Genomic DNA, 10,035 nt, shown 5'->3' with positions numbered 1-10,035 from the left:
TACAAAGAATGGCGCAATACAATAAATCTTGAATATCATTAGATACATTTAGTCGGAAGCGGTGCCGCCCGCCGTGGCGGAGCTTTGGTCGGTTTCGTTGTTGATATCGATCGGTAGAAAACACAATTTGACAATTGGACGCTTATACTGCGATCGCGCGGTGCGGACGGTAACGACTCGAGTTAGCCCATCGTCGCCGGGATGACATTCGGAAATGCGTCCGAGCTCCCAGTGACACGGGGGCGCAACTGGGTTTCGTAAAAGAATGATTCGACCTACGGTCGCGAGGCGTTGCGCGACTCTCCATTTTGGCCGCTGCTGCAACGTCAATAAATAATCGTTTGACCAAGATTTCCAAAATTTTTCGGTAATGTGTTGCAGCAATTGCCAGCGGGAAAGGCGAGTTTCGTTTTGATCGAGAACGCTCGGCTGTGGCGCAGCCAGAATTGGTCCTCCGATTAAGAAGTGTCCTGGCGTTAGCGCATTATAATCATCGAAATTGTCGGAAACGGAGCCAAGAGGACGAGAATTCAAACAGGCCTCGATACGATAAAGAACTGTAGTTAGTTCTTCGAATGTCAGTGTGTATGACCCGATACAGCGTCTTAAACGGTACTTGACGCTGCGTACGGCAGCTTCCCATAGTCCACCGAAGTGTGGAGCGGAAGGTGGTACAAAATGCCATGTTACGCCGTCGGTCGAAAGCGTGTTCTGAAAGTCCGAATTTTCGAGAGCCTTCGCAATTGCTATTCTAAGTTCTCGATCGGCACCTTGGAAAGTAGTTCCATTATCCGAATAAATCGACGAAGGATATCCGCGGCGGGACACGAAGCGATGTAATGTAGCGATAAAAGCGTCTGACGAGTAATCGCTGACGAGCTCGAGGTGGATCACCTTTGTCGTCATACAGACGAACACGGAAATATAGGCCTTGTGTGCCTTATGGCCTCGTCCACGAGAGGTACGCACGAGGATAGGACCGGCATAATCGACACCGGTATGTTCGAACGCTCGATTTGAGCGATTTACTCTTACATTCGGAAGGTCACCCATAAGTTCGGTGGGAATCGGAGCTTTCTCTCGTGTACAAGGTACACATGTGTAGAGTACAGCGCGGACCAGAGAGCGAGCTCGTAAGATCCAAAATTTTTCTCGAAGGCGAGCCAGCGTCAATTGGGATCCAGCGTGTAAAGATCGTCGGTGGGTGTCCATTATGATAATCCTGACCAAGGGATGGTCCTTGAGGACAATCGGATTGCGAACGTCGTCGGTCAAGGTGGCATTCCGAAGCCGGCCACCAACTCGAATCATTTGGTTATCGTCGAGATATGGATTCAATGACAGCAGTGAGGTGGTCTTCTTTATTGGAGCCGCCTTGCCGAGTGACGAGATCTCGCACGGGAAAATGTCGGCTTGAATGTGACCAATCCAAAAGGCTTCCGCGGACTTAATCTCAGTCGGAGTTAAATAGCTCGGAGATTCGAGCACTAGGTTGTCGTATCGTCGTGTTGGTGTCGGTATTCCGAGCGCGGGAATTCGTGACGAATCGATAGATGTAGACTGTTATTCGAAGGAGCTTGCTCCATGATGAATAACGCTGTGATAGATCCCACGGTGCGACAACGGTAGCATTTAGAGACTGGTTTTCGCGTTGTTCGCTGAGCGCGCGGGGGTCGAAATCCGAAGGAGAGCTAGGCCAATGCTCGGAAGATTGAGTAAGCCAATCGGGTCCTGACCACCAATGAATATTTGTGGCAAGATCGTTTGGAGAAATGCCGCGCGACGCACAGTCGGCAGGATTGTCTTTAGTCGGTATGTGACGCCATGGAGTTTCCGGTAGTAGAGTGTGAATCGCGGCGACTCTGTTGGCGACAAAGGTCTTCCATGTAGTGGAAGGTCGGCTCAACCAAGCAAGTGTGATTGTGGAATCGGTCCAACAAGAAACCTTTGTCTCCTGAAAGTCGAGGGAGTCGCGAATAAATTGGATGAGTCGTGCGAGTAACTGAGCGGCGGATAACTCAAGTCGCGGAACGCTAATTGTCTTGACGGGAGCGACTTTTGATTTCGCGGCTAGGAGAGTGACCGACACCATCCCGTTCATCTTGACAACGCGAAGGTACACCGCTGCAGCGTATGCCTTGGTTGATGCATCTGAGAATCCGTGCAATTCTCGATGCTGTACTTGCTGACTGAGTTGAGTCCAGCGGGGAATCGTCACCTCTTCCAGTTGCTGGAGATGATTGTGATAATGTTGCCAGGCTTCAAGCAGTTTCGAGGGGACGACGTCGTCCCAATCACAGTTGGCTGTCCAAAGGCGTTGCATCAAAATTTTTGCTCGAATAATCACGGGAGTTGCCCATCCGAGTGGATCGAAAAGCTTAGCGATGGCGGACAGGATTTTTCTTTTGGTATCGCCAGGCGGATCGGAAATTGTAACGGTAAATTGGAAGATGTCGCGATCTGGTTTCCATGTGAGACCGAGAATTTTTAAACTCTCATCTTCTCGTAACTCTCGGCTGTGAGCGAGACCGTGATCGGTAGCTTTGACATCGTCAAGGAGTTCGGACAGGTTGCTTGCCCATTTTCTAAGCACGAATCCACCTCTTTTTAGAAGGGAAGCAACCTGATCGCGCGTTTGATGAGCAATCGCCTTGTCGTCGGCACCGAAAATAAAGTCGTCGACGTACGTTTGACGATCGACTATGGGAGTCGCCAACGGAAATGAAGCACCCTCATCGATTGCGAGTTGGTTCAAAACCTTCAATGCCAAGTATGGAGCTGACGTCATGCCGTACGTTACGGTACAGAGACGATATTCTTCCACTGGAGATGATGGAGACGGCCGCCAGAAGATGCGCTGATAATCACGGTCTCGTGGATCGACGATAATTTGGCGATACATTTTTGCCACGTCGGCGGAATAAACGTATCGAAATGAGCGCCAACGCAAAATGATTGAGGCAAGGTCCCGTTGAAGTTTAGGACCCGGAAGCAAGTGATCGTTTAACGTCGTACCGTTGGAAGTTCGGCTTGATGCGTTAAAAACGATGCGGATGTGCGAAGTTGCGCTGTTAGCGCGGAATACTGCGTGGTGCGGGATGTACACGATTTGCGTGGAGTCGTTCAATTTTTCGGTTTCTGAGACGCGTTGCATGTGTCCCAGATCAGAATATTCCTTTAAAAAGTTGTAATATTCCGTTGATCTCTTTGAATCCGTTTTAAGGCGGGTTTCGGTGCGAAGGTAATTTTGAAGTGCGGTATGTCGAGACTCTCCAATATTGATAGGAGGTCCGGTTTTGAAGGGAAGTCTGACTATATAGCGACCTTCGGAATTGCGAGAATGCGTCGAATGGAAGTGGTCGTCGCAAGCCTTTTCCTCTGGAGTTAAATTTTCGGAAGTGGGAACTTCCTCGATTTCCCAAAATCGTCGAAGAGTTTGGTCGAGATCATCCGTTACAGAAAGGTGATGCACTCCGATCGACGGTTGAGATAGCGGTCGTGGATGCGCGGTAGGCCCGGAATTAATCCATCCTAATACGGTATTCTGTGCTATCGGTTCGTTGGCGGCACCTTTGCGAATACCATCGAGAATTAATGAGCCGAAAAGATCAGCTCCTATTATGACTTCTATTGGATCTGACCCCGCGGGATCGGGATCCGCTAACGTGAGTCCAGTCAAATGCGGCCATTGTGTTTGAATGTCAAGACGATTCGGTGAATATTGAGTAAGAGATCTGAGAATTAACGCGGGTGTTGAATAAACCGGAGCATTCGCGTTACTGGGAGTAATCGTTAGGTTAGCGGCGTGTCGAACGCTAGTCTGTGTCTCGCCGATACCTGTTACTTTGAGGGCGGTTTTCAATTTCGGTAGTCTTAAAGACTGTACTAAATTCTCGGTAATGAAGGATGTCGCGGATCCTTGATCAATGAGCGCTCGTGCCCATTGAGATCGTCCGTGCGTTGAATGTACGCGAACGCGAGCAGTTGCGAGCAGAATTTGATGCGCTGGTCTAGCTTTCGCAACGATATGCGAGGAAACATCATTAGTTGGCGCGATGGGAGTCGTTGCCGCGGGGAGCGGTGACGCGTGAACAGCTGATTTCGGAGCGTCGGAAAAGTGTAAAAGCGTGTGATGCTTTTGATGGCACTCTTTACACGAGCGGGTACTCGTGCACTCTTTTGCTTGATGCTTCGAACTTAAACAATTAAGGCAGCGTTTGCCATTACGAATTATTTCGTACCGCTGTGTCGGAGTCTTTGCGAGAAACGCGGAACATTGATACAATAGATGATTCGAGTCGCACACAGGACACGAAAGTTTGGTAGCGCTCGTGGTATGTGAGGCGGTCGCCCGGTGTTTTGTTTTCGCAGTTGATTTATCGCTCTGTTTATCGGACGTCGGAGCGACGGGTACAAGCGCGTCGAGGGCTCGGATATGAGAATCTAAGAACGCGCTAATTTCGGCAAATGTAGGATACGCAAGAGTTTTACCGAACTTAATTTCCCACGCTTCGCGCGAGGATTTATCGAGTTTTTGCGTTACGAGATAAACGAAGATATCGCTCCAATGGTCGACCGGACGTGACAAATTCTTTAACGCGGCAATAGCGGCAGTTAGTTGGTTCTGTAGAGCTCGAAGTTCGATTGCTGATTTCGCGGTGACATTGGGCAATGTAAATAAGCGATGTATGTATGCGTTGATCAACCGACGCTCGTTTTCGAAATTGGACGAAAGAGTCGTCCACGCTACCTTAAAGTTGTCGGACGTAACAGTTAAATGTTCGATCGCAGTGAGCGCGTCGCCTTTGAGGCACGAAAACAAATGATGCAGTTTTTGCACGTTTGACAGACCTTTTTCATCGATGATCATCGACTTGAAACGGTCGCGGAAGCTCTCCCATTTATCGAACGATCCATCGAAGGTCGGCAGCGAGATCTTCGGTAAATTTGGTGGAGTATGAGACGTACATTCGCGCGAATGACTTACGTTAGCCCAGGTGGAAGGGGAGGACGGGGAAAGGTCTTGAAGAACCTCTGCAAAATAATGCAACGCTGACTCGTAGGCGTCCTTGCACGCGTCAAACTCGTGATTCGTAAAGTATGGTGTGGTGGCCCTCTCCGTTTCATCTGTGACAGCGTGTAATTTGGCATCCAATTTACGGCTTTGATTGAACCTCGTCTCCAAAGTCTCTCGGCGTTTGTCAGTCACGGCGTAGGTCATCTTGGCCTGACCCAACTTTTTAAAGTTGGCTACGGCATTAGTCACGGATTTCATTAGGTCTTCCTGCTCGTACAGCAATTCGTCGAAGGAGTCCATTTTGCACTGAGTGTTGGGTCTTCCTTGTGCACAACTACGCGGAACGATGATTAACTCGCGATCGGATGCGTAGCACTCATTTGTGTTAACAGTCAAAGGGCAAAACCTCAATCCCGATCCGGCTCGAAGGACCAGAATGTTTGGGAATGCGCTAAGTTAATTTAATTTTAATCGGGAATGGAGGGGAGGAAGGGAATTGACTGTTAACCCAACGTTGAGAATCACGTAAACTTTATTGCACTTAACAGCTGAGTTTGAGGGCGGAGCGGTGACGAAAATGAAACGGAACGGTCGGAAATCTTGACGCTTGATCGTTACAGCTGCGCGCGAACCGCGACGGAAATCTTCTTCTGGAACTCGCTGTGAGTTCCTAACACGACGGAAATCTTGTCGCGACGGAGATATCGTGAACTCGCAGCGACCAAGCTCCGCTCGCGAACGCGCGATCCACCGTTCCCTCGATATCTCGTCTGGCTGAGCCTTCGGTCGACGGAGAAGGTCGGATCACGTGGCTGGTACGTGCTGAACACACGGCCGAAAAGAGTCGCGACGTCGACAATAATTCGCGAGACTGCCCGAGAATCTCGTTGGCGCGATCCGGTACAATACTTGCCGTTGATCGGCGGAAAGGAGGTTCTGTCGAAGCTCCACGAAGTTTCTCTTCAACGTGAAGTACGAATCTCACTCACTCGAAGGTATGCGTCGTCACCAAAGGTCGGATTCAGACTTGAGAATGAAGGATCTATCGGTGCGGATCCGCTTGAACGGGGGGTGCGCGACGGATCGAAAATTGATACACAGCGCACTCGAGCAACGAAAGCGGGCCGCGAATGAGACGTGTCGATGTGCGTAACGAGGACCTAAAGCGCGCGGTTTAACGCGTCTCGGAGACGCTCCGGATTCTTGGCATGTTCCGAAACAATCAGAAACTGTGCCATACACAAGTCAAGGACAGGAAGTTGAGATAGACATTCGACGTGCAACCTACATACAAGAGGTATGTTGAAACACATTCTTTACTGTTAATTGTTTTACAGTTTCAAATTTTGATTTACTATGCGAACTTACACCAATATATAAAATTGTCATATTATTACAGTTTAACAACGGGGGGGGGGGGGAACATGAAGCAACAGAAACTGTGCCACACACAAGTCAAGGACAGGAAAGTAATGTACACACATTCAAACGAAGAACTTTATTACCGGACTGTAGAACACAAGGTGATCTGACACCAAGAGCCAATAGATTATATAAAATTGCAAAAAAAGTCTGGAAAGAAAAAGATACACGGATGTCCAAAATGCCAAATTGTGGAAAATTTTTAAAAATCAATATCTTCAGAGTTCAACTTTTATTCAACAATACGAAGGACTGTGTACGACACAAAGGATATTTATTGAGATGCAGTTACGGATTGTCAATCAGCCATGCAATGTGAGTTAAAATATACTAGTTAATAATGGTAAGGCGAGCTCGTTTCTTGTGAAAACAAATAGACAAAACAACAGGCCAATATTATTACGAGCAATAAAAGGTGACAGTCAAAATGTTTTTTAAAAATATTAAATGTATATTTAAAGCGGACGTTTCGGCTTCACAGAGCATTCATCAGCGCAAAATTAGTCAAATCGATTCCGCTAATTACATTAAAACCATGGTCAAAGAATTAAAATTAAAAGTTGATAGATTAAAAGGTCGGAAGGGTCTAACTTAAACTAAAGATACATAAAATCGCATACGCTCCTTTGTTGAGGTCATAATGTGCTATGGTCCGTAGTTATAAAATTAAATGTAAGTGAGTGAGTTCCCTCATTACTTTCCCTATGTCTAGTTTACAGACCAGAATAAGAAGATCTTACACGATTTTTCTGATCTAGGTGGTCTGTTGTAATCAGATACAAGTCCTTGATTAAAAAATAGTTAGTTTAAAATCAAGTGTATTGAGATTACTTACAGTCGTTCAGTTATTTGCCGAATTAAATTTAATTTGAGAGCAGAGAGGAAACAGTCCGTCTTATCTATCTGACAGGTTGAGACTTAGTCGGTAATAAGAAAATTTTCAATTCTGTTACAGGCTATTGCATCTGATGAAGAAATTGATCCTGAAAAATTTAATGTTTTTGCGAAGGATTTAGCAAAACTAGTTTTCGAAAAATATGGTTGGTATTACATGCCAGCAAGTGTACACAAAATTTTACTCCATGGTTCCAATATTATAAAAAATGTTCTTTTTCCTATAGGACAACTATCTGAAGAAGTTGTAGAAGCAAGACATAAGAATTTCGACGATTTCGACTAAATAATTCAAGGAAAAAGAGTAGAAGATGTACAAATGAAGATATTATGTTTTCCCTAATGATTTCGTCCGATCCATACATATCGAGTCTAATTGTAAGACATTCAAGTCGAAGTAAGCCGAAAAAAACAATGTTTCCGGAGATTCTTGAATTGTTCAGAGAACGAACAAATGAAGAGAAAAATTATAAAACTCTGGATAACATCAGTATAAATACGGATGATGAACAACCAGACGAGTCTTTCTGAAATTTTCAGATGTTAGGTTTCCACCCTGGTTTTTACATTTTATACTAGAATTCATCGTAGGGTTAGGCGAGGGCACCCCCTTTAAAAAAACTTGTCCAGAATTGATTTCTTCAAATCTAAATTTAAATGTTTATTTAATTTAATTTATGTTTCTTTTCAAGTTTATCATAGGGGTAGGCGAGGGCACCGCCTTTAAAAAAACTTGCTCAGAATTGATTTCTTCAAATCTAAATTTAAATAACATCAATGATTTTTATTGACCGTATCTGGCAATTAAAATTCTTATTGCGAAAAATATTATCCCAGCCAGGATTCGAACCTGGGACCTCCCTCAATCCGTGACGGGCGTCTTAGCCAGCCAGCTCGACCACTGGGGCTGTGATAATACTATTCGCAATAACATGTATATTACTTAAGATGTTGTTTACGCGTCTATTTCGACTTTTCAGAACAGTGCGTCGATAAGGGTTGTCGACCGACACCGAACTGTCGATACGCGATTTTTAATTTTCATGTCCCCTCCCTCCCCCCGATCCCATTCCTCCTATTACGGAGGAACACCATGTTTGAAGTCAATGGTGTATAATAAACTAGTAAGAATACTCTTAAAAGTCGCCAGCAGTAATTAACAACATCACTTATTTTCATTGACCGTATCTGGCAATTAATTAAAATTAAAATTGCGAATAGTATTATCACAGCCCCAGTGGTCGAACTGGCTAAGACCCCCGTCACGGATTGAGGGAGGTCCCAGGTTCGAATCCTGGCTGGGGTAATATTTTTCGCAATAAGAATTTTAATTGCCAGATACGGTCAATAAAAATCATTGATGTTGTTAATTATATTATATAATAAAAATAAAAACTGCTGGCGACTTTTAAGAGTATTCTTACTACTAAATTTAAATGTTTATTTTATTTAATTTATGTTTTTTTCAAGTTTATCATAGGGGTAGGCGAGGGCACCCCCTTTAAAGAAACTTGCCCAAGGTTGGTTGATTCCCCACCTTCACGCGGTACCAACTGTTATCACTGAGAGGGAATAAAATTTCGAAAAAAGTATTTTAATTATTTTAATTCTTTTATTGTGAAAAATAGAGTTTGGGGATCAAAATTTTCGGAAAATATCGTTCAATGTTTCCAATATTGTTTATTCACACTCAATTATGTCTTAAAATGCATGGAAGATATAAATATCGGGCTGTTATCATGAGAAAAATGTCATGTCCACTAATTCAGACGTTTCGATCTGCTGTGCGTCAGCGGCTACGATGATTCCTCTTGATGGGTCGAAAAGCGTGATGGCCAGGTCCGACGCGAGTGCATCCTTCAGTCCGTTGAAGGCCTCTTCGTGCGGTGTCCATTTGAATCAGACATCATTTTAGAGGAGCTCATCCAGTGGTTCGCGCAAGTTCTTGAGTTTTGGGATAAACTTGCCATATCAGTTGACGGCTCCGAGGAAGGCGCGTAGCGTCGAGACGTCCGTTGGTGCGGCGATCGGATCGCCTGTGTCTTGGCTGGGTCTGGCCGCAGTTCGCCGGCATCCAACACCTGATCCAGGTATGTGATCGAGGCTGTCCAAATGAACACTTCCCGAACTTCAGGTGGAACCCGGACTCTTGAATAGCGCCCAAGGTCTGAAACAATCTCTGGCGATTCTGTTCCTCGTCCCTGCCGGCTACAATAATGTCGTCGAGGTATGCGGCATGATGTTCATTGGAACTGTTCCAGGCGTTGGAACATGCCCGGCGCTGTTTTGATACCTGGTTGCGCACGATTAACGCGGAACAGCCCACAGTGCGTATTGATCGTCATCAGTTCCTTGGCTTGCTCATCGGCTTCCACTTGTAAGAAGACGTCTGATAGGTCAATGACCGAAAAGATTTTGTTTCCTCCGATTTTCGCTAAGATCGCGTCGGGTGTCGGTAGGGGATATTGGTTTGGCTCAAGCGCGTGGTTGAGGCCAGTTGAGTAGTCAGCTGTTACTTGGATGCGGCCGTCCTTCTTTTTTAACCGTGACTACTGGTGCTGCGTAGTCCGAATAACTGACCCACGAGATGACTCCAAGTTGCTGCAGTCTGAACAGCTCCTCCTCCACTGCCTTAGCTGCGGCGAATGAGACTTGGTGTGCACGTCGGAAGATTGGCTTCGTGCCTGGCTTAAGCGTCAACA

General features: G+C 45.8%; 2 protein-coding genes across 2 annotated transcripts; both read right to left on the bottom strand.

The window, feature by feature from the left end:
• Positions 1–48: 48 nt before the first annotated feature.
• On the bottom strand, positions 49–1,311 carry LOC105557711. The gene has a single exon (XM_012005025.1). The coding sequence runs from the start codon at positions 1,309–1,311 to the stop codon at positions 49–51; it is 1,263 nt and encodes a 420-aa protein (XP_011860415.1).
• Positions 1,312–1,453: 142 nt separating this feature from the next.
• Positions 1,454–5,317, bottom strand: LOC105557709. Its single transcript, XM_012005024.1, has one exon. It carries the CDS (start codon positions 5,315–5,317, stop codon positions 1,454–1,456), a length of 3,864 nt encoding a protein of 1,287 aa, XP_011860414.1.
• Positions 5,318–10,035: the final 4,718 nt, after the last annotated feature.

Source organism: Vollenhovia emeryi, unplaced genomic scaffold (assembly GCF_000949405.1).
Source record: "Vollenhovia emeryi isolate VEMERY1.0 unplaced genomic scaffold, V.emery_V1.0 DF939429.1, whole genome shotgun sequence".
Classification (NCBI taxonomy): Eukaryota; Metazoa; Arthropoda; class Insecta; order Hymenoptera; family Formicidae; genus Vollenhovia; species Vollenhovia emeryi.
The sequence above is the reverse complement of the archived record's forward strand: the minus strand, read 5'-3'. Positions and strand labels throughout refer to the sequence as shown.